The following is a 22,963-nucleotide window of genomic DNA, read 5'->3' as shown; positions in this document are numbered from 1 at the left end:
CAAGTCCTAGAAGGCAATACAAAGTACGGATGGGTGCACAATGGGGCTCCGTTGCACTTGGCGCTAACTTGGCGGCTATAGAACAGATTGAAAAAGGTAACACGATGTTTCCTGGACACGGGGCCGATTACAAAATAGTAATAACTGTGCTGCCGTTTTGATTCCCTTCGTGTTGCTGTTATTTTCACACGGTTATATCTGAGTAATGTTTGGTTTGCATGAACATTGCTCAAGGTTGTTACGCGTTGCCGTTACCAAAAGTTACTTTCATTTTACAAACGATGTGTAATTAAGAAGCTTTTTGGGTAGTTATAAAAGATAATCTTGAAGGTTGAATTTTACAGCTGCTTTTTACGGCTTGTACAAACTGCACAGTCCATTTGCACGGAGGTGTAACGGATCCATCACTGTATTTTCACCCACAGGGGCCCAAACCACTTTTTGGACCTCATTGACAATTGCCCTTATAGTCTAAAGGCTTTGAACTGCTTCATTTAGAGTCATTTCAGAGAGGTTTATGCAAGAGTTCAACAAGGTGATCATTTTTCTACAAAATTATTTGTTGGAAACTTGCATCCATACACAGATCTTAAGTCCCAACGCACAATTATGGATTTAAGAGAGATGAAGTGTGAAGATACTTTACGAAACGTAAAAAAGCAGTTTATGAACCGTAAACTACCATTACATAGTTTATCTTGTAGTCAATACAGAGATCAATTTGCCATTTCATTCGATCTTTCCTTTGTTTGTCAACTAATTATAGTTTTCTTCCACCTGATTAGTCTTTTAGCATGCTTTTCTAAATAGTAGACATCAAATAAAGACATAGATATTGCATCATGACAATATCTGACTTATAGGACTTATTGTAATAGGTGCCTACATGTGAGTTACTTTTGAGTTTTTAGTTTTAATTTCGATATCTTTTCGTGGAACTTTTCACTCAATGTGAAATGATCGTCCAAGTCATTATTTATGATCTCAGCCCTTGGTGCCCTGATTCTAAGACCTAATGACCGAGTTCGTTGAAAGACCGCTCTTTTAATTGGATTCATGCCGATAATTATGAGAAAATATTTAAGAAAAATGTACTATTTTTTCTGTATATTATACATTGTCATCAAAGTGTACAGTAGACTTTTATAAAAGTATTATAAGACCCAATTAGATTTGACTACCTCATATCATTTTTTGGCAACGATTAAGTCAGTTAAAACAAAGACTCTTAGGTAAAATTGTGATCAACAGTATTAAAAATTACCACAAACTTCCATTATATTTTCTACGCGAACAAATTATACAATCAATGTTGGCACATTATGTACTTGCAAGACCATTCCGCAAATGAAATTCGCTTTGCGCAGTGCGTGAACCACCAGGGGACTCCATTGGCGCCGTACACCAATGCGCAAGGAAACGTGCTGCCTGAAAAACAAATTTACCAACATGTCAAGCGAAATTAATTATTTTGCGATCTAAAATCCTTCCGTTGTTAGTTTTTTGCACTCACCAATGGTGTAGTTTCTACCTTTTACCCCTTCAACCTAGCTGTGATCGTACCAATCAACCATCAATCACTGCACACAACGTGACTGACAGCCTTCGATATGGTTAAATACCGCGGATACTCATACAATCAACCCTTTCTAAACACACAGCACCAATGCGCTTGCAGTGTATGTTCATACACAGCTACATTTAAAAACAAAACTTTTGCACATAATGCTTCGTTCGCATCAATAACTGATAATAACCATTAAGCAGCAGTTTCCACCTCACAAATACAGCATTAAAACAGCGCCTTCGTCCTACCCCTGCTGCTGGTGCTTCAGAAAATCGAAACATTTTCCAAAACTCTCTCCACCCACTACTCCCTTCCCTCTCAAGTGCTATCACTGTTCGGCCTGCATGCACTTGATGGACAGGCCCGTATCAGGCAGCTCTGGGTGCTGGGTCCGCGTGGCCCGCTTCCGTTAAAATTAGAACCCTTGCTTTTATTTCTAGCCCACGTTCGCGTCGCTGTCAAACAGCGATCCGATGTTTCCCTGGGGTGGATGGAGGGGGTGGGGAGGGAAGGAGGTTGAATTGGAGTGCCCCTTTGGCTTGCGAAAAGCTACCACACAAGCGCCTGCCACCAGATACAGTAAACAAACCGCCCCGAGCATGGCAATAGACCAACTGGTGCACCAACTGTAACCAAAGCAATTACGCCAACACCGCCAACGTTAAAGCACCATCGAGAGCCGCTACTGCAACGGAAGAGTCCGTGGTACACCCTAATCAGTTATCAGCTGGCGGAGGGGTTTATTATTGATTCGATTATTCCACGGTCACTAAAGGATGTTTTAAAAGCATATTTTTAAGTCTGCTGGGTTAAATGGTAGTTGAAAAATTTGTGTAAATGATTGCAGTAATTCTTTCCAAACGATCGCCTCATACGTCATAAGGATATGGGAATACTTCCACATTTCCTTTGGTATGCCTTTTCTCCTCTAGCAAAGCACCACGAAGGCGCATAAATGGAAGAAGCGGGGAAATAAAATAATAAAAAACATCCCCCATCAAACACCAAGCGCACCAGAAAATCCTTGACGCCGCGTGGCAAGCGAAGTACACCCAACCGTCAGCGGTATGCAGCAATCATGCAGCACACTGTTCCCCCGGGGCTCCCATCCTTCCGCCGGACAAGGGGAGTGTGAAGCCTAAATAAGACACCCCAAACAACCCGGGCTACCGGGGAATGGCGTGAGCGTGTTTATTGCACCACTTCTATGGCGCGGCGCATCAAAATCAGCAAACAGCTCCCAAAACCCTCCGAGCGCCCCCACCGCGTTGGCAGCAAAACCGTTCCAACTTTCCAACATCGCTGTCACCGCCAGATACACTACCCCAAACCCGGGCCCCGTTTCCCGTGCTCTCCTTTGCAGCAGCTACAAGCCTACTACTGTGAGCAGCTAACAAGTAGCCACATAAAACGATTGCCCCAATGCTCACTTCGATTCATTCACCAGCTGGAAGTCGTTCGTCACGGTTTGGTTTCGGTCCGTGCTAGTGCGCTAGTGGTTCGATACCCGTGCATGGGGTGCAAATGCAGCCGTTTGCGTTCGAGTAGCAGCGGTTCGGGTCGGAACGGTTCTGCCGTCTAGTGAGTGGGCGACTTTCGCGAACGGAAATCGCACCCCCCCGGACGGACGGGTCGGACCAGGATCCAGTATTGCGCTGGCACGCGAATCAATTCACACGCAGACGATCCCCTCTGTGGTGTTTGGTTTTGTGTGTTGTGTGAGCGTCATTCGGTGGGTGTGTATGTGTTTGAAGTGTTTAAGTGTTTCTAGTGTATGTGTGGGTGTATGGTGAAGAAAAAGGAGTAGCTCTCTCGCTCTGTGGTGTCGAACATGCGTTTGGAGACTGAACGGGTGTTACACGCTTCCGCATGTTGGCTGCGTACACGGTATGCCTGTTGGCTGCGTACGTTACGCTAACGCAGGAAGGATCGCTTGATCACGTGTAACGCCTGAGGACTGTTCTGATCGTACAAAACTGTTTTAATTGCTCATTTTTAGCTACAGTTTGGATATTCACCTCATAAATACACTTATAATTCGTGTGTTCGTCTCGATTTCAAACATAACTGCTAAAAGTCACTTTGCATCGATCGATCGCAACCAGTGTTCCGAGTTCTCCTGTCAGCTATTTAGCACCTTTCTCAACACCCTGCGAGGTGAAAAGCTGAAATGATTGACTGCAAAAGAGCTTCCAGAGCGAGTGAAGCCGCCGGGTGTTGACGGGTGGCATATTTTATGACCGTCTCGTACCGTACCGTACCGGCACTGTGTTCCACCAGACTTGGGGCTGGAAAAATCTGAAAACGAAAAGAAACACAACAACACAAACAGTGAACCTATTCAGACAACGCGCCAACGGTGTAACGATGCGTGCGTACAGGTGTAAATCGATGCATGCCAAACACGCATTCGGTCAAGTGGTGTCTATCGTTTGCATAACTCGGCTGTTGGCGTTTCCCGGCTGCCGGCAGAGTTCCGGCGCTATGGGGCCCACTTTTGCCCATGTGATTGAGTGTAACGATTTATGTGGCGTCGGCATCCAGGCGATTGATAGTAAAAACTAAAAACAGCTGCAAGGTCGACACGCGTGTGCACCCGGCAACCGTTGCTCCCAGCGAACATGTGTGTGTGTGTGTGTGTGTGTGTGTGTGTGTGTGTGTGTGTTTGTTTTTGATTGTTTAGCAAAAGTTGGCTATCTTTGTAAATTCACTAATTCACAAACTAGAAACCAATAAATTGGATTATAATGAAGCAATTTTCTGAATTCGGCCTGATTTAACATTTGCTTTGTGAAATTATCAAAATGAGTGAGAAAATCAGTTAACAAATAATTAAATGGTTAGGTTTTCTACTATTCAGTGCAATTACTTTAGCTGTTTCAGCAGCAAAACTTTCGTGCAACCTTTCTTCAAGTGTGAACGTTAAATTACCACCAAAGGCTATACGATGGCAAAACTGAAAATTGTAGGCGGAAGGCCCATCACGATGGATGAAGCGATCGTAAGTATCAGATGCAGTTTTGTTTCTTCTTTTGCGTGTGTTTTTAAGTAAGTGTAAGGACAAATTTGAAAGTGTTTCAAAACATAAAAAATACACTTCAATACTAAAAGTGAACAATCGTGAACAAAATTAAAAGGACAATGTTTAGAGAACATTTTGTACTAGAAGTTATCATATTTTGGAAAATAATGATCTATTTGCATGTGTAAAGCATGTGTATTGGCGGGATGTTGAAAATGCTAAGCATTTAAGATACAAAATCTCTTCTCATCCTAACCGGGGCATGTTTCAAAGATCCATGACAAGTTTGAGCAACAGCACAGAAACATTGACGTTTTTATCTTAATGCATTACCAATTCCATGTTTAGTCACTAATGGTTTCACTCGTCGTATGAAAAAGGCTCAATCCCTACGAGTTTCAAATCCATAACGAGTAAAATGTTTATCCGTACTCCTAACAGTTACAAAACCAGACCGTTCCTGCTCGATTGTCTCAACAAGCAAATTTAATCGATGGGCTGGTTAAACATTGTTTTGATGATATTTATGACACTTTGCGGTTTTAGTCACTTCATCTCTTGTGAGGCATAAGGGCATAAGGGTGGCGATGTCAATCAAAACCATGTTTATCAATGCTTAAATGAACCAAACTATTTTTCGCTGATAGCAAGCAAATTGATGTGTTAGGATGTGTGTAAAACCAATATCAGAAATGAAGAAAAAATTCGAAAATTTGTTGAGCTTTTGTCGTTATTTTTTGTCAGAAGCCATTTGTAAGTGTCGTTCGTTCTACTAAAGAAACTTTTTGTTCTACTAAGTGAAGATGGAGATTTTATGGCATTTTGCTATTTCCAGGGCAATATCTCTAAAAACCGAGATTTACAGATTCCACAAATTTAATCATATAAAATAGCAAACAATAGTTCATTAGTTCATCTCTATTGGTGAAAATCTGAAACTAGTATTTTTGATATTTATTACATATTATCCAGGTTTTCATGTAATACTCTTATGTCAAGTTTTCACCCTTATGATGGTTATATATTCACTATATTCAGAATATTTGAATGTGTGTTAACTTGAAATGTATTCTAATCGTCTTTCTATTAAGTGAAATTAATACGGCCTTTTAGGACCGTTTATAATTTAAAAATAAAACTGTCTATTAACCATAATAAGATCATATCAAAATGTTTTGTGGAGAATATTTCTTCGTTCTATTATTTTAAATTTGTACCGGTCTTGTGGTACAGTCGTCAACTCGTACGACTTCACAACGTGCCCGTCATGGGTTCAAGCCCTGAATGAACCGTTCCTCCATGCGTAGGACTTGACTATCCTGTTATGGTAATAAATAAGTCACTGAAAAAAGCTAAACCCACTCACTAGTAGTGGGTACAAACAGGCCTTGATCAACAACGGTTGTTGTGCCAAAAAGAGATTTTTTTTTTAAAAACATCCCAATTTTCACGGAGAGGTATAAAGATAAAATTTTGTTTTAATACAAAACAAAACAGATAGTTTTATTACTTTACAAAAATATCTGCACCGTTTAAAGTTGTAGATTTGAGAAAAAAAGTAAAAGTAAGTCAAGTAAAAGTATAAGAAAACTTAAAAAGTTTGTAAGTCTTGCAATAACCTATGCGGCCTGACTTGGGTTGTTCTTCCTTTTCTGTCCTGATGAAACACATTTGGCATTACAAAGAAACATGCACTATACACTGACTCAAGCTGTAAATACCAAACTCTAAAAGTGAAACTCCCAACCCAGTTAATAAATGTATTGCTCCTTCCATTCTTCTTATCAGGAACTACGGCAAACGGTTTTCGGATCGGCAGCCAGTCCACCGCGCGGCGAATGGACACGCACCGGATTCACGTTCGGTCCCGCCAACCAGGTAAACGTACCATTCCAATACACCCCATACAGCCGCTGGTTTGCTAATCCCTCAACTATCCCCCCTCAATATCCCAGGAATATCCGTACGGGCTGCGCACACCGCGAAATGCAACGCGCGGCATGCAGTCCGTAATACAGGCGCACATCATCAAGCAGTTCATCTTCGACAACAAGCCGCGCGACAAATCGGTCCCGCTGGAGGAGCTGCTGAAGCCGAACGAGGCGGAACAGGCCCTGTCGCTGTACACCGCCATGTCGGACATACTGTGGAACATTGGGGAGAAGGCGAAAGCGATCGTCGCGCTGCCGGGGGAAGCGTCCCACATCCCGCACAGCCACGTGTACTTTCAGGACAACGTGACGGAGAAGCTGTACTTCTTCGAGTTTACCAAGCTGGACGATCTGCAAATCTTTATGAAGCGCTATCTACCATACGTAAGTGTGCCGGCGGGGCCGTTTCATATCGGCGTGTGTGTGTGTGTTTTTTTAAAGAAAGAAAATGCAATTAAGACCATTAAAGGGATGACATCGAGGCTACACTACAAGCATTCAAATATCACGGTCTGGTTGTATAGTTTACAGAAAACCCTGGCCCAGGAACGCTGCTCTATCTGTACAGTGCCGTGCTGACGCGTGGCATGGAGAACATGCGCAACGATTTGGACGCACCGAAGGGTGCGCATCTGATGGGACCGCACGAAGAAGGCTCGCTGAACGTGATCACACTGCTGCTGACGGGCCGTGCTACACCGTACCTACACAACGGTGTCGTGTACGTCGGTGATGAGGATCATTATGTAAGTATGGTCACGACGATCGGCTGGCTCAACTCCGCAACATGCTGATCTATGTTCTCGATGTTTCACGTTCTCTTGTTGGCAGGCCGTGCCGCAGTTCGGAATCCTGAGCCGTGGTGCAATCGGGCTGCTTGTTTGGGAGGGCGAAAACGAAGCCATGCGCTCCGCCTCCCGCATGCCCGGTTCACGGCTCAAAACGCCGGCCACGCCGGTTTGGGTAAGCTGCTGCTGCGGCCATTACGGCGTACTGTTCAACTCAAACCGCGAGCTGCTGCGCAACTACCACGCCGAGAAGCGATTCGAGCTGCATTACTACACTTGCGCCGGCTGTTACCTTTCGATGACCGTCGATAACCGCGGGCAGGACGAGGGCGGCGGCGACAACGGCGACCAGGACGGGGATCGCAAGCGCGACGACATGGTCTCGACACCGCTGGAAAGACTCATACACACGAAATGGATGGACGCCAAGATCACGTACCATGGTGCCCTGCCGGCCTCGCTCAACTTCTAAACAGCGCGAGCGAGAGCGACAGGAGCAACTGGTTGATGATGGAATGTCCCCCGACGGGCACGTCTGTGCGTGTGTGTATGAGTGTGGGCGTGTGTGTTTGTATGAAGATTCACCCTGAATTAGAGCGCGCAATAGTAACTGTATTGCAATATGTTTCCCTTGCCTAGCACCCGCCCTAGGCACATCCGGAAGCGATGGAGCGATGGTGTCGTGTGTTGATTATGAGCAATTAATTTATGCGTGTGTGTGTGTGTGTTTTGCTTTCGTTTTCAGTTCCCGTACATTGTTTTACGAGCTACCTGGGAGGAGGTCAAGCTCCCTTCCTGGCTCCTGCAAAAGGCTCGGATCGGGATGCAAATTGCCCTGGAAGGAAACTGATCGCTTGGTTTTTTTTGTACGTGGGAAAACAGCCGGAAACAAATAACAGCTTGTAGTTACACTTACTAACAACTCCCCCGAACAAGCCCCACTGCCCGCACGGCGGGTTGGCTCATGCTTAATAATTCCGAATAAAACGGGCAATAAAGTATTCTGTGGTTAGCTTATTCAGCTGTTGATCTAATGTTACCCCGCCCAGTATTAAGCATTTCCATCAACCAGGAGAATGAGCTGTCTTTGGCAGAAGAAACACCCTCATTAAATCATTTCACGTTTCATCAACAGTTTTCCTAGCTCAACAGTTCGGGGGAACCGATACGTTCGGGCGCATTGTTTTCGACGCGTTTGCTTGTATACTCGGGGTGTGCTCTTTGTCCGGGAACGTCAACGTCGGCAGTTGCTAAACTAAAGTACATGTGGCAAGGTAAACTAGCTCATTTTTTATATCTTTTTGTGTATAGTAGCTACGTTCTTTCAATGTTTTACGTTTTGAACACAGCTGTACCGTACGTTCGCATTGCTGAAAACAGCTGCAATTTATTGCTAGATTTGACGCAGGTTGGAATTCATTCTTCCAATTGTAGCGATAAATTAAGAACTCCTAATTCTTAATCAGACTTTTTACCATCATTTAAATGCAACGCTTTCAATTGCCATTGTTACCCAAACTGTACCCAACTTACCACATGAGTCGCTGCGGGTGGGCGTAATTCTTCCACACGATTTCCTTGTGAAAGAAGAGCGCAAATGTAGCAATATTCAGTGCAACGTTGAGCACCAATTCCAGCGCTAGCGCACCTCTCGCAGTACCGCCTTTGCGCAGCAGTCGCATCACTAGAAAGGGTAGCAGAAAATATCGCACCTCCAGCAGCTGCTGCAGCGCTATCGAGGCAAGCACAGCCAAGGTGCAGAGCAATTTGTATCCGTACGACTGGTGCTGCATGCTTGCCTTCCACACCAGCCAACCGGCGACCGTGTACAGTGGCACTGGCAGATACCGGGCGAACCACCAGCGTCCGAAGAAACGATTCCACAGATAGAATGTGTAGTGGCGATTGTCAGCCAACAGGTACGGGTGTACGATCGTGTTGTAGTGCACGATCGCACCGATGATTGCGCACACCACCAAAGTGAAGTACCATTTGCGCAATACCGCGCGCAAGATGGATCGAATGGCGGGAAGCAGCAGTGAGCTGCTGAATGCCATGAAAAAGACGACAAAGTAGAACAACTGAAATAGAAAAAAATGAACAAATTACATTCTATACAACGGGAATACAATTCGCTCGCCCCTTTACTTACCTGTGGCAAATGTACGGCCGCTTCATGGGCCGATTTGTCACCTATCACGATAGAGCCGTTGAACGCTAGGAACGCTACAAACCCGACCATTACGATTGCGTACGCCCATAATCGATCCAATATATCCGCAACCGTATGGAACAGCTTTCTGGGCGAGAGCAACGTTTGGCTTACACTTCCCCGGGCAACGAGCAAATCAATCGCCCGCGAGCCACACACAAACCCCACCCACACGATGTTCGTTTGACGCATCAGCACGGCACAGCAGCCGAAAAGGGCGGCCCAATTGTGGTGCCGCCGCTCGCTGGCCAGCAGCAGCAGCAGCACTGCCGTCACGGAGATCACGTCCGTGTAGTACAGGTGGGAAAAGAAATAGAGCGGAGGGAGTAGCGAGAGGGATGCCGTTTCTAGCAGCAGTGCTGTGTATCCCTTCTGGTTAAGGAATCTTTGCCGTAGCTTGTAAATAAGCACCACGTTGATAATGGCCGCGATGAGGGACGTTAGCCGTAGATTGTACACCGAGCAGGCATCGAGAGGGCGTAGCACAAGCGCGGACGCTAGGTACAGTCCGGGAAAGGTGGTTATTTTGGGATCCCACTGTAGGGGAAGAGCAACGAGACAGGGTTAATGTTGTGTGATAACAAGGATAAGCTTTCTTGCACGTACTACTTGAAACCGGCCGTGGCAGTAGTGATCCCCTTGCCGCAGATGAAACTCCTCGTCGATTACTTGCTGTGACGTTTCGTACACTTTGTTAAACACCGCGAACGACACTATCGAGTAGCCCAAAAGGCATACTAAAGGAATGAACTGTTTAAGCATCGTCTTTGGTCGTTTAATTGCACATTGCTGTAAAGTTGTCGGCAGCGCAGGCTGTTGTTATTGATACGTGGAGTTTGTTTACAAAACGCCAGCAATTGGCGCTGTACACCAGTGTGGCCAGATTATTTTGGCGGTTTTCGGTAGGCGCATCAAAATTTTATCGGTAGTTTTCGGTAGGTTAAAACTCAAAACTTAACTGAGTTAAAAAAAAGTAAAAGCGAAAGAAGTGTTAAGTGGAATGGGGTGGGGGGGGGGGGGGGCTAATGCGCAAAATGAAAGTTCCATCTCACGAGAATATGCATCCTTTATCTAAGATATGGATTAGATTTGGTTCAGCGGCTACACAAATGAAGGTCTTTCTGAAGTGTCGATGTGAAAATTGTACTGGGAATTATAAGCCAAAGAAGAACTAAGATGCACATTATTTTTCTCAGTGGTGGCAAGTTCTTTTTCTCGTGGCTCTACCCGACCGCTTAGGGCCGCAGCAGTGCTTCATTTGATACATTCATTCATTTGATTTGATTTCATTTCATTCAGTCAGGTGTATCTTGGGTACCGCCTGAATATGAAAAATAAATAGGAAAATTCCTATTTTTTTTATACTGGAAAGAACAAAGTTTTATGCAGCTTTCCTGAAAATTTGAAGTTATTTAAATAACTAAAACAGAAGATATGATCAATTTACCACGCAAAAGAGCAATTTCTCATACAAAATGTATGACCTACCCGGGTAGGTGGTCATAAAGATGAGGGTGTATTTTTGGTCTTAGAAACGAAGGTTAAATGTTTGCGTTCTCAATAATGCTCCTGCCGAACCCAAGCGCCACAGATTTAGCTTAAACGACTGGAAAATTGAATATCGATAGTAAAAAAATGAAAGCTCCACAGCTTCATTGGTTTGATCAATAGATGGCGTATTACAACTCATCATTATATTGCTATCCTTTTCTCGCGATGTGTTTCGACAAGTTTCATCTTATCATGACCTATATAGCCTTCTAACTTTTTGAGCAAAAATCTATATGAATGGTCGTGTGGTCAGATACGTGGGTATCAACACCAACGACCATTACTCAAATCTCACTTGCTTCAGTGCTGGTGGTTTCCGTTCGAGTTTAGTATTTAAACAATCGTATCGCCGTTCTAGTTCTAGCGATGCATAACTTCAATGCGAAACCATACAACAGTACAGAAGAAATGAGAAAGCTCTCCTCCAAGCGATGAAGCTCAACTGGTTGGGGTATCCCACCAACAGAGAGCGCCACCATCTTTTTCGCTATTTTTAGAATGCATGAGTCGTTTGCCGTCTGCTAAACGAAGTCTTTCTATATTCCGTTTAGGTAGAGAACTTGAGTCGTTTAGAAGCCGTTTAGTGGTCGTTTAGTGGATTTGTGGCACTTGGGAAATCTGCCAATATAATCTGGCCACACCGGCCCGCAGGGCAAAAGCTCGCTCGAAAGGTCAATAACCGTCGCAAAACGTCAAAATCGACCGTCGCCAGCGCCTCGAAATCGTTGCGAGTTTCGCTCGCTGGCGACGTCGGTTTGCAGTACATGCGACGCCGGTTTTGACGTTTTGCGACGGTTTTGCGACGGTGGCCGCCAAAAAGCTCGCCTGACCTGCGGACCAGTGTGGCCAGATTATATTGGCAGATTTCGGCAGGAGCGCTGTTGAGAACGCAACCATTTAAATTTAATCAATTATTTTAACGATCAATTTCTTCTTCAGTTTCTTCAATTTCTGAGGAAAATACAATGAAACAGCGCGAGCGAGCGTTCTTTTCAGTGGCACTCACTGGCGCTCTGCCTCGTGCATTTTAAAGGCATGCAATAGAGCGCATTCGCTCCGTGAAGGCGCTCCATCCGCCATTTTTAATTTTCAGCCCAAAACAACGGATCCGATCTTGGGCCGGAACCCCACCGTGTGTTTGTATCTACCCCTCGACTGAAAATTTAATTCTCTTTTTCTGTCAGGTGAGCTTAAACCGCGGACAGCGAGATTCAAATTCAAATTTAAATGATTTTCTTTGACGAAAAATTCCACGCAACTGGCATTTTCTACTTATTATGAACATAACATTTTTACGGAGAAAAATAAAAAGTTCCAGGCAAACAAACGTGCATCAGCGCGATAAGTAACAAATGAGGTTAGCAATCCTTGAAACAGCAAACCAAGCGCCACAGATTAAGCTGAAACGACTGAAAAATCAAATATCTGTGATTTTCGGTAGGATAAATGGAAAATCGGTAGTTTTAGGGCGGTCATCTGTGAATCGGTAGGCTTATAAAAAATCGGTAGGAATACAGATAAATCGGTATTTCTGGTCACTCTGGTACACACTGGGCGTTTCGCTGCAGCGAGCTGACAGCTGTCAATCTGGGGTCATCATTTTCGCACTGAAATGTTGCGTGAAACATTTCACTCGACCGTTGAATGGGCCGTTTTAAGGGTACAAGAAAAAAAAGAACATTTTCCATCAGTTTCCTTCCAAATACTAGTCGCGAAACATTTTTTTCACAAATTATTTATTTTTATGCCCATAACTAAAACAACGCTTGCGCTAACATCGCTTCCCAAGTAAGCACACACAAACCATATGTGTGTACAAAAACTCCCTCGTTTCGCTGTCCCTCTTATCTTCCGGCTGTCGAAAGACGGTTGCACCCGGCGAATGTGTAGAAATGCAGCACCATCCACTATCCACGTGGAACGAATCCAATATACAGACCGTCTCGAGGCTTCAGCGTCAGCTGCATCGTTAGCTTTGGTTCCGGACCGGCTGCAGTCAGTTTAAAGTGCCGAATCACCTTCGACACGGTACTTTTCAGCTCCAGCATGGCAAACTTTTGACCTGCGGGGAAAGTAGTTGGGTGGAAATATGAACAAAAATAATCAACTATCACCTGTTACATAGTACGATACTCCCAACATGGCACTCACCAATACAATTGCGTGGTCCAGCACTGAACGGAACGTAGGCGTACGGGCTCGACTGCTCCATCGTTGGGTCGGGCGCAAACCGTTCAGGATCGAACCGTTCCGGGTCGGGAAACAAGGTAGGATCGCGGTGCATGTGCATGATGCCGATATTAAAATTGGACCCCTCCGGTACTATTTTTCCTCCTAAGGGGAATGGAAAATTGATACATGCATTATATACTTCCAGCTCATCCCAAAACGCACTCAACGACTTTGTCTTACCCAACTCAACATTCTCGGTGAATCGACGGGCGATGATCGGTACCGGCGGATACAGACGAAGCGATTCCTTAATCACCAGCTCCAGATACTTCATGTCCTGCAGATTCCGGTGAGTCGCCGGTGTGGCCGGATCATTACCCACTATCGCCACCACTTCCCGGTACACCCGTTCCTGCACCTCCGGATGGCGTGCGAGTAGCAGCAACGTGAACGATATGGCAATCGTGGTCGTATCGTGTCCCTCGAACATGAACGTGTCCACCTCCTCCTGTATTTCCCTGTCCGTCAGCGGGCGCCCATCGATGGTGGCCTGCAGCAACACGTCCAAAAAGGCCATCCGACGCTTCGTCCCCAAATCGGCCATATCTTCATCCTCGACCGTTCCACCACCACCACCGCCCTGCTCCATCAACTCCCGGCGGCGCGATTGTATGATCTTCGTGGTGAAATCATGCAGCACCTTAATGATCCGATCCTGGCGCCGCTTGTCCGGGGACAGATTGAACAGAAAGTCAACACGCTGCCACACCTTCACGAACCTGCCCGTAAGCACCAGGCTCAGCTCCGTGATCGCTTTCACGTAGGCCGAATCAGCATCGGTCTGTGCATTGATCGAGGTACCCATGGCCGTTTCGCAGATGATGTCCAGCGCCGCCAGCGTCACGAACGGGTAGATGTTCACCAGCTGCCCGTTCGCTTCCGGCCGCAACCGGTCGGCCAGGATGCTGCTCTGCTTGTGAAACACCTCGATGAACTGATCGAGGATCTTGAAGTGAAAGGCGGGCGTAAGGATCTTGCGCTTGCTGAACCACTTCTGGCCCGTGCTCAGCAGCAGCCCGTCGCCCAGCCATGGGATGAGGAATTTGTACAGCTCGCTCTTGCGGATCAGCTTCTGGCTGCTCAGGACCGTCTCGTTGTACTTCACGTTGGTGCAGAACAACGCTAACCGGTTGCCGATCCAGACGCGGAACAAGTTGCCGTACCGTTTCCGCAGGTCCGATACGAAGTCGATGATGTCTGGTTGGAGGAAGATACAGTACAAAATACTTGTTCAAACATGTCCTTGGGGAACATAAAGCTGCAGAAGACAACAGATTTGGAAATGTTGTTCTATAAAAATGACCAAGTTCCTAAAAAAAAACACACACACACTGTTGAATCATTGATTCAACACCTAACACCATCAATCAAACTGCTTCTATGCCACGAGTGTGCGCTAACTTACAGGCCTATTTGCCTCGCAACGTGATAACAAGCCCCACTTGCACACCTCACTGAACACACGCACTAGAACTGTTGATGTTGCTATTGATGTTGATGATGCTACCAAAGACACACCTTCCAGTTTGCCCTTTGTTCTGAACTTCTTTCCTTACAAGCTTCCGCATTCATCCCATGGCCGTTCTCTTAAAGCTACATGAAGATGCGAAACTTCTTCCACCACTACCCTAAACCAACCGTCGCGTACCTTCGGGCTTTAAATTAATGTAAAGGTAGAAGCAGCCCACTATCGGCAGCGGAACCGGTCCCGGGATGTGTCTGCCATACTTTATGTTTTGCCGCACCAGCAGATAGTTGATCGTGAGGATCACCACCAGTAGGGCAAGCCCAATTTGTACAACCACCACCATCACCACTGCGGTCCGCACGAGACGTGATGCTGTGGATGACTAGGGACAAAAACTAGCAACACCGTACTGAACACCCATCCAATGTAATGTTTTTAACCCCGCTATCGATCGAGTACGGTGAGCGTGTGTACGTATGAAAGGTTTTGTTGGTTGTACGCCACTATTACATCTGCGCTACATTTGCGCGATAACGCCGCGTACTATGCCGCGGGCGCGTACAACAGCGGCATCGCGAAACCGGATTCTACGTCTCATTGATCTCGCGGCCGGTCAGCACATCAACACACACACACACACAGACAGACTCGCGCAGTAGGTACAACAATCAGCACCACAAACAACCAGTCACTTCGCTCAAGTGCACCGCCATACGGGCGCATGTGCGCGTACGGTTCAAAAAGCTTACAAGTGATTAGTAAGGAGTCTCCCTCCCATCCCCATGGAGGTTTTGTGGAGATTATTTTGTGGGCCGGTTTTACTGCACCGGTTCAGAGTGCACCGACCAGCCGCGAACAATGCAATGAGGCACGGTCATTAGGTACAGGGTTAAAGGTTAATCTGTTCAGGCACACTGCGTGTTTTATAAAATGTTTCTAGATGGTTCATCTCAATATTGACTAATAAAGTAATGCATTAATAAAGAAAGAACATCTTTGGATTGCAAATTATTAGCGTTTTTCGGGAATATTGTCCTCCTTGTAAGAAATGCTTACCATAAGGATTTTTGCCCGCGTACATCAGCACATTGCCCAGCACTGGAACCGGCTTCGGTCCCGCAATGGTGACCGATTTCTTCTGCGACCAGTCATGAAATAGATACCGTAACAGGACTAGCACTACAAAGGATAACACGAACGGTATAAACATTTCGGCGAACTATTGCTTAAAAGCTTAATCCCGTCAACACACGAAACTTTCCCACAGAAAGTGTGTTGGTAAACTGACCCTCAGCTGAAGTACGGCTGTACAAGTTGTATCTTATCCCACTGAATATGCTCGTTATCAAGTAGTACAGAATATGAACGATTAGATAGAGAATATATATAGGGGACCACACATCAATTCAATATCTTGACGGTATCAGATAAGCAACCCGCATAATTGATCGGGATTAGTTCGCCTTTAATCCACGTTTTATTGGCACAAGATTGCATTTTTGCACAGTCAAATACACACTGAACGGGATTGGATATCCGTATTAGTATCTAACTGATTCAGCAGAGATACCGAAAACTAAAACATATTACAGTCTATAAAAAAAGAAACATTGAAATGTTGAATTCAAACCTTCGCAACGAACTGTTCACTAACCTAATGAACGATCGTGCGCATATCCATACCGCCCATATGCTGTTTCGCGGAAAATGATTCCAACTTCCTAGTACGAGTTGCTATGCCAACCTAACGACCCCATCATTGGTTATCGGGTACGGAATGGTTGCGAAGAAACGATTTCATGGTCCACTAACTATCCGCTGCTTGTACAGTTACCTCAGGACGAAGTTCACTGTCAAGGCTAGGAAGCCGTCAATGGGTTTATCATACCGTCGTGCACTTACTACTCGTAGATACTCATGGTATCTGTAGAGAAACTCACGAATGAATCGAATGAGGATTTTTTACACAAATGTGTTAAGGTTTATTCAACTTTGCGTCTAAAAATCTATTGTTAAGTTTTACACAATTTGGCTCTGTTTTGCAATGTTTTTTTTCTACCAAGCTCGCCATCCATTCGTTAATACTCTCAACTACCAACCATCACCCTGCACCGCTCCTAGTACACGCGTGGCTGCAATCGCACGTAAATTCCCTTCTCGGGCCGCAGGATTAGCTCGGCAATAAACGTTTCATCGTACCGGCCCACCGGCGGCAGTATCTCATAGTTGCGCAACAGTTTGCTCACCAGACTCTTAATTTCAGCCACCGCAAACTTCTGCCCGATACAGTTCCGCGGCCCAGCACTGAACGGAACGTATTGGTAAGGGTTCGTCTTTTCGGCCGACGTTTCCACGTTAAATCGCTCCGGGTCGAACTTCTCCGGGTTTGGGAAGAATTCGGGATTGCGGCCAAGGAAGAACGGCAGTATGATCGTATTCGACCCAGCGGGAAACACTTTTCCATCTGTGGAATGTTGTTTTTTTACATTAGAATTTAAACGATTGCAATTTAAACAGCAAATACTCACTTATTTCAGCATCTTCCATCATTTTACGCCCAAACATTGGCACCGACGGGTACAGCCGAAGCGTCTCCTTGATCACCAGATCCAGATAGTGCATGTCGTTCAGCATCGCTATGGTAACGGGGCGCGTACGATCATCGCCCACCACGTTCCTCACCTCATCAAACACTTTCTGCTGAATTGCGGGATGCTTTGCTAGATTCTGCAGCAAAAAGCTTATCGCAGACGTGGTCGTATCGTGCCCCTCAAACATGAACGTATCGACCTCCTCGCGGATCTCCAAATCAGTCAGCGGTTGGCCATCGATCTTCGACTGCAGCAACATATCCAGGAAGGCCATCTTTTTCTTAATACCCAGCTCGTTCTCGTTCTCGTCGACAACGGTGTTCTTGCCGCTCCCGGCAGCACGGTTCAACTCCTCCCGGCGGCTCTTAATCACACTGTCCGTGTATCCGTGCAGCACCTTAAGCGCTTCCAGCTGCTTGCGACGGTTCGCCGAGAAGCGGTAGAAAATCTCATACCGTATTAGAAAGTTAAACAATCGAATCTGCACCAAGTTGGTGATGCTGCGGAACAAGGGTGGGAAAGATGCATTAACAAGTCGATCTAAGACATAGGACGACCGTCACTTACTCCTTTACCGCCTGCACGTACTCCGATTCCGTGTTGAGCTGTGCGTTGACCTTCGTACCCATGGCGGTTTCTAGGTTGGTGGACAGTTGATAAACAAACCATAAAACAAACAAAACAATCACAGCGTGCTAAACCTTGCCGAACGATTTTCACCCTCTAATCTCTCGACCTACCGCAGATAACGTCCAGCGCGCACAGCGTCACCGGCCGGAAGATGTCGAACGTGTCGCCCGTCTTGGCATGGGCCGCCAGCACCTGCACGAACGTGCTGCTCTGCCGATCGAATATCTCCACAAACTGTTCCAGTATTTTGAAGTGAAACGTCGGAGTGATCACCTTCCGGTGGGTGTGCCATTTGCGTCCGGTGCTGGTGAGAAGACCTTCCCCCAGCCAGGGACGGATGAAGTCGTACTCGATCGATTTATCAATGTACTTGTTGCTGCTTAAAAGAGCCTGAAGGAAGTATCGAAATGATGAAGCTCAATATTCTTTATAGTGCAATTGTGTCTTCTTCTATGTATGTATACCTCAACATCTTTCGGTTCCGTAATCACGATCAGCATCTGCGTGCCAAGCCAAATCCGGAAGCACTTGCCATACTGCTGGATGAGGCGTCCTACGGTCTGCAAAAATTCTGCAAAAAAATAAAGCAGTGCGATCAATTAGTCCATAGAAACACATTCCACCACTCTGTCTAATGAAACAACACAGCAAACAGAAGGTCAAAGTTCATAACCCGCTTCGAAAATCCTGTAACCGTTAATCTGCCCTTTCCGGTCAAACGCTAGGTTCACCCGCTAGATAAGATATCTCCAAAACCCTGCAACTGCACACTGTTACTTACCGGCGGGCGTTTTGCCAGCAAACAGCAACCCATTGCCAATCAGTGGATAAGCACGGGGACCTCCAAGTTTGCCACTGTGCTTCAGAATTTTGCTAAACCGTTCCACGTACACGTAGAACGCTACGGAAGCGATCAGCGCTAGAAGCGTCAGCGTAGCCACAAACATGGTTCTACCGAATGTGTGGCGCTTCCGAAACTTCCGACCGAACAGAAGCAAAGCTAATGACTGCGGTTGGTGGTCGGAAATCTACCGCAAGGAAATCGCCGATAGGGTGCTTATCAGAGTGCAGAGAACGCAAAGGTTGGAAAGATTAGCAATGGTTAGGGTTCCTCAACCCGTTACGTGGGTAAATTTCGGCAACTCATTGCCCCGGTCCATCCCTAACGAACACATTCACTAATTACGAGTCCACACCGTACCGTTCGCCCTGGTGTACGTTTGAAGGTGATTCTTTATTAAGCCTTTAACGGGACGGCAAGCAACGAACCCTCGGATTTTTTCTTTCATTGCTGTCCTTATTAGACTCTTTGGATTCTTACAATCAATTCGTATCCTTCTAAACCAACTAACCATCAAAAGCAACGATTACAGGCAGTGTAAAAGTGAAAAAAGAGTAATTATTCTTTTTAGGGATAATTATTATTTCTGGTCAAAACTGTTAATGTATTCACACTCAACTCGCTCTAAAGTGTATTACTGTATATTTTATCATAATTATTTACATTTTTCGTCGATCATTTGAGTTTAATCATCGATGAATGGCAATAAAGGTTGTTCAAACAGATTAATTTGATTAAAAATGATATTTTTCCATATTTGTTTACAATAACAATAAACAATGAATTTTAAAACTTTATTAACATGTTTACCCTTCCTCTATTTGCACCACAAAATGCAACAGTAACAATCAAATCAAAAGCTTTTTTATCACATCAACAACTTCCCTCAGCTATACATATCACATACGCAGATTATGTCTTCCCCTCCCTAGTACGCCCGTGGCTTCAACCGCACAAACACACCATGCTCCGGTCGCAGGATTAGCTCCGCAATGAACGATTCGTCCTGCTTCCCGGTCGGTGGTAAAATCTCGTAATGGCGCAACACTTTGCTAACCAAACTCTTCAGCTCAGCCACGGCAAACTTCTGCCCGATGCAGTTCCGCGGTCCAGCACTGAACGGAATGTACTGGTAAGGGTTCGTCTTTTCGGCCGACCGTTCCACGTTGAACCGTTCCGGATCGAACTTCTCCGGCTCGGGGAAGTAGCGTGCCTCACGGCCGAGGAAGAACGGAGTAATGATCAGGTTGGCACCGGCTGGGATGATCTTTCCATCTGTAAATACGATTGAATGTGGTGTTAATCAACCATCGCTACTTAACGATCGTGGCATGCTTACTGATTTCGGTCGTTTCCTGCATCTTCCTTCCAATCATTGGCACCGACGGGTACAGCCGAAGCGTCTCCTTGATCACCAGATCCAGATAGCTCATGTCGTTCAGCATCGCCATGGTGACCGGACGCGTACGATCATCGCCCACCACGTTCCTCACCTCATCAAACACCTTTTCCTGTATGGTTGGGTTTTGGGCCAAACTGTGCAGCAAAAAGCTTATTGCCGACGTCGTCGTATCGTGCCCCTCGAACATGAACGTGTCCACCTCCTCGCGTATCTCGAGATCGGTCAGCGGACGGCCATCGATCGTCGACTGGAGCAGCATGTCCAGAAAGGCCATACGCTTCTTGATGCCCAGATCCTGATCGCTTGCCTCTTGCTGTTCATCACTTTGCTGTATGCTTGCGAGCTGCTGACGCCGGCCCTTGATCACACTGTCCGTGTAGCTGTGCAGCACCTGCAGCACCTTTCTTTGCTTGCGAGCGTTCGCGGATAGGCGGAAGAAAATGTCATACCGGATGAGAAAATCGTAAAACCTCAGCTGAATGAGATTCGTGATCCTGTGGAGTGAAGAAAGCACACGGTTCATCACACATTTGTTTGGTTGAGTTTTGGCCGCATTTTCTTACTCCTTTACTGCTAGCACATAGTCGGAAGTAGAGTTGATCTGTGCATTCACCTTCGTTCCCATAGCTGACTCTGTGTTTAGTTGAAAGAAACAATTCAAAATGGAACAAAATTTCAATTCCTTCAATAAAACAGACACCTTCCATCAACCATCACCACCTTACCACATATCACATCCAACGCGCACAGTGTCACCTGCGGGAAGATGTCGAACGATTTGCCCGACGCGGCAAACGGTTCCAGCACCTTGATGAACGTGCTGCTCTGCCGATCGAATATCTCGACAAACTGTTCCAGTATTTTGAAGTGAAACGTCGGCGTGATCACCTTCCGGTGGGTGTGCCATTTGCGGCCACGGCTTGTGAGCAAACCCTCGCCCAGCCAGGGTCGGATGAAGTCGTACTCGGTCGATTTGTCGATATACTTCGGGCTGCTTAGCAGTACCTGAAAGGAGGGTTCAATTGGAGCGTGCGTCACAAAACGGTACCTTTGTGGGGGGCTTTTAGCTTGAGATCACTTTTACTTAGATAACGCTTTAACAATAATTACAATGCCTCGCGTCCGATAGTAATAACATCCTTTGGCGTTTTTGCAAGGCATTTTTCCCACTCACTAACCATTATTGTGTATTAACGATGGTCAATGAAGCATAACACAAAAACACTATCCCTCATCTCGCATTAGCTTGCAATGAGCTAACTCGCAAAAAACACATTTCATCACCGTACATACTGCGTGATTAATTAGCCACTCTCCACTCTCCGTGCTCCGTGCTCAAACCACACACACGAACCGGAATCCAGCCGTCGCCACCATGACATTGAGTTTCAGATTCACGGCCAATTCCACCATGCACTTGTGTTTGCCGTCGTATTATTTTCGCACTGAACTTGCACCACCACCACCAGCAGCACCATGTGATGATCATGTAACGCACGCCTGTCAGGGTTGACGACATGCTCCGAGCGGGTTTCAAATGTGCAGCCACCGTCACAACTGCATCAACTGTCTACTTCCCACACTACACACTTGCAGCAACCGGGCCGGGCAAGGCTAGAACCTTGCCCACACCTACCTCAATATCCTTTGGATCGCCCATCACGATCACCAGCTGGGTACCGAGCCAAACGCGAAAGCAGTCCCCGTACCGCTGTATCAACTCCCCAATGATCCGTAGAAAATCTGGAACAACGCAAGCGTACCGGGAGTTGTAAACAATTCTAACAATCACTGTTCAAAACAAACCCCCAATCCAAAGGCTTACCAGCGGGCGATTTGTTGAGAAACATTAACCCATTCCCGAGGATCGGATAGGCCGGTGGACCACCGAGTTTGCCGGTGTGCTTCAGCATCTCGCCAAACCGCCGGTACAGGTAGACCGCGGCCAGGCTGCCCAGTGCCAGCAGGACCGCTAGCGTGGAGAACACCATTCTCGTAACGTTTTTTGTTTTGTTTGCGTAACGCTGCAGCACGTTGCACGTTGCCCCTTTGGCTTCTAATCAATCACTGAGCCGCTGCCGACCAGGGGCAGCCATTGCCATTTATTCCGCAGCACTACATCTAACGCAGTGCAGGCGTTCGGGTAATGGGGGCTGAACTTGACATCCTGCCGACGGATGGCTCGGTGCGCCTCGGATCGTGTGTGCAGTTGTTGTTGTTGTTGCAGTTGCGCTTGCCTACCTACACACGCGCTCACGGGCTCTCGGTCGGTCGGTTGAGGTTGAGGTAGTGTGCAGTATGGGAAGGTCTACCGGTTTGTGGCGCTCGGTAGGAAGTGGCGCTACTAATTCTAGGTCCCTGCTGCGGCGTCGGTACCGAAGTTCAGGTGCACTGCGTTAGAGGCCATTCTCTTAACACTCGGTGTCGGCGTTGTTCGGTCGAGATTGAGAGATGTTTAATTGTTTTACGTAATGAATCTTTGTTGTTGGTCCCGTACTAGTATTAAATTGCTTTATAAGTATCTAGTTGCATTTCTGCAACGTTATGATCGTTGGCGCTCAAGTGAAATACATGATGAAGTAATCGCATTTGCATCATTTTTTGTTCTTCTTGTCAGCATATGTCTACACAGCGTCGGCTTCCTTATCACTGTGAGAACGTTCAACGGTTGCAGTTTGCTGCAGCCAATCGCCGCTGCCCTTACCCTACTTTTGATAAAGCGATAACC

The 22,963-nt window shown here is 46.2% G+C and overlaps 4 protein-coding genes and 1 long non-coding RNA gene across 9 annotated transcripts; 1 reads left to right on the top strand and 4 right to left on the bottom strand.

The window, feature by feature from the left end:
* Nucleotides 1–1,233: 1,233 nt before the first annotated feature.
* On the bottom strand, nucleotides 1,234–2,328 carry LOC120952489 (uncharacterized). The gene is made up of 2 exons (XR_005751282.2): nucleotides 1,514–2,328; nucleotides 1,234–1,428 (listed from the first exon to the last, which is right to left on the bottom strand). It is a non-coding gene; the product is annotated as an uncharacterized LOC120952489 (long non-coding RNA).
* Nucleotides 2,329–2,571: 243 nt separating this feature from the next.
* LOC120948994 (inactive ubiquitin carboxyl-terminal hydrolase MINDY-4B) lies at nucleotides 2,572–8,325 on the top strand. Of its 4 annotated transcripts, none has more exons than XM_040365913.2 (6): nucleotides 2,572–3,299; nucleotides 4,428–4,568; nucleotides 6,378–6,467; nucleotides 6,545–6,904; nucleotides 7,045–7,266; nucleotides 7,352–8,325. In XM_040365913.2, the coding sequence occupies exons 2-6, from the start codon at nucleotides 4,515–4,517 to the stop codon at nucleotides 7,778–7,780; spliced, it is 1,155 nt and encodes a 384-aa protein (XP_040221847.1). In that variant the 5' UTR covers nucleotides 2,572–3,299; nucleotides 4,428–4,514; the 3' UTR covers nucleotides 7,781–8,325. The 4 variants fall into 4 exon arrangements, with proteins under 4 accessions (XP_040221847.1, XP_049467236.1, XP_040221846.1 ...); XM_049611279.1 differs by having other exon boundaries at nucleotides 4,412–4,568; XM_040365912.2 differs by having other exon boundaries at nucleotides 2,572–3,303.
* A 340-nt stretch (nucleotides 8,326–8,665) lies between these two features.
* LOC120948993 (putative Dol-P-Glc:Glc(2)Man(9)GlcNAc(2)-PP-Dol alpha-1,2-glucosyltransferase) lies at nucleotides 8,666–10,522 on the bottom strand. Its single transcript, XM_040365911.2, has 3 exons — nucleotides 10,127–10,522; nucleotides 9,461–10,057; nucleotides 8,666–9,389 (listed from the first exon to the last, which is right to left on the bottom strand). Exons 1-3 carry the CDS (start codon nucleotides 10,280–10,282, stop codon nucleotides 8,838–8,840), a joined length of 1,305 nt encoding a protein of 434 aa, XP_040221845.2. The 5' UTR covers nucleotides 10,283–10,522; the 3' UTR covers nucleotides 8,666–8,837.
* Nucleotides 10,523–12,772: 2,250 nt separating this feature from the next.
* On the bottom strand, nucleotides 12,773–16,062 carry LOC125908442 (cytochrome P450 4d2-like). 2 transcript variants are annotated; one of them, XM_049611276.1, is made up of 4 exons: nucleotides 15,828–16,062; nucleotides 13,484–14,500; nucleotides 13,223–13,405; nucleotides 12,773–13,133 (listed from the first exon to the last, which is right to left on the bottom strand). In XM_049611276.1, the coding sequence occupies exons 1-4, from the start codon at nucleotides 15,979–15,981 to the stop codon at nucleotides 12,979–12,981; spliced, it is 1,509 nt and encodes a 502-aa protein (XP_049467233.1). In that variant the 5' UTR covers nucleotides 15,982–16,062; the 3' UTR covers nucleotides 12,773–12,978. The 2 variants fall into 2 exon arrangements, with proteins under 2 accessions (XP_049467233.1, XP_049467232.1); XM_049611275.1 differs by lacking the exon at nucleotides 15,828–16,062 and adding an exon at nucleotides 14,952–15,679 and having other exon boundaries at nucleotides 12,779–13,133.
* Nucleotides 16,063–16,798: 736 nt separating this feature from the next.
* On the bottom strand, nucleotides 16,799–22,378 carry LOC120952229 (cytochrome P450 4d1-like). Its single transcript, XM_049611280.1, is given in 11 exon segments — nucleotides 16,799–17,235; nucleotides 17,300–17,862; nucleotides 17,930–17,999; nucleotides 18,103–18,382; nucleotides 18,457–18,617; nucleotides 19,797–20,108; nucleotides 20,173–20,729; nucleotides 20,799–20,868; nucleotides 20,961–21,240; nucleotides 21,872–21,978; nucleotides 22,061–22,378. Coding segments are annotated over 11 exon segments (2,913 nt in total). The 5' UTR covers nucleotides 22,227–22,378; the 3' UTR covers nucleotides 16,799–16,888.
* Between the last annotated feature and the right edge of the window lie 585 nt (nucleotides 22,379–22,963).

Source organism: Anopheles coluzzii, chromosome 2 (genome assembly GCF_943734685.1).
Source record: "Anopheles coluzzii chromosome 2, AcolN3, whole genome shotgun sequence".
NCBI classification, from domain to species: Eukaryota; Metazoa; Arthropoda; class Insecta; order Diptera; family Culicidae; genus Anopheles; species Anopheles coluzzii.
This window is presented reverse-complemented; position numbering and strand designations above follow the sequence as displayed.

Excerpts from the sequence above, each read along its gene's own strand:
- LOC120948994 (XM_040365913.2), top strand. The coding sequence starts at position 4,515 with ATGGCAAAACTGAAAATTGTAGGCGGAAGGCCCATCACGATGGATGAA. Across the intron at positions 6,468-6,544 it reads CGTTCGGTCCCGCCAACCAG|GAATATCCGTACGGGCTGCG; the intron begins GTAAACGTACCA and ends TCAATATCCCAG. Across the intron at positions 7,267-7,351 it reads TCGGTGATGAGGATCATTAT|GCCGTGCCGCAGTTCGGAAT; the intron begins GTAAGTATGGTC and ends TCTTGTTGGCAG.
- LOC120948993 (XM_040365911.2), bottom strand. The coding sequence starts at position 10,282 with ATGCTTAAACAGTTCATTCCTTTAGTATGCCTTTTGGGCTACTCGATA. Across the intron at positions 10,058-10,126 it reads GCCACGGCCGGTTTCAAGTA|TGGGATCCCAAAATAACCAC; the intron begins GTACGTGCAAGA and ends CTTCCCCTACAG. Across the intron at positions 9,390-9,460 it reads CGGCCGTACATTTGCCACAG|TTGTTCTACTTTGTCGTCTT; the intron begins GTAAGTAAAGGG and ends TTTCTATTTCAG.
- LOC125908442 (XM_049611275.1), bottom strand. The coding sequence starts at position 15,114 with ATGGTGGTGGTTGTACAAATTGGGCTTGCCCTACTGGTGGTGATCCTC. Across the intron at positions 14,501-14,951 it reads CATTAATTTAAAGCCCGAAG|ACATCATCGACTTCGTATCG; the intron begins GTACGCGACGGT and ends TCCTCCAACCAG. Across the intron at positions 13,134-13,222 it reads TGGACCACGCAATTGTATTG|GTCAAAAGTTTGCCATGCTG; the intron begins GTGAGTGCCATG and ends CTTTCCCCGCAG.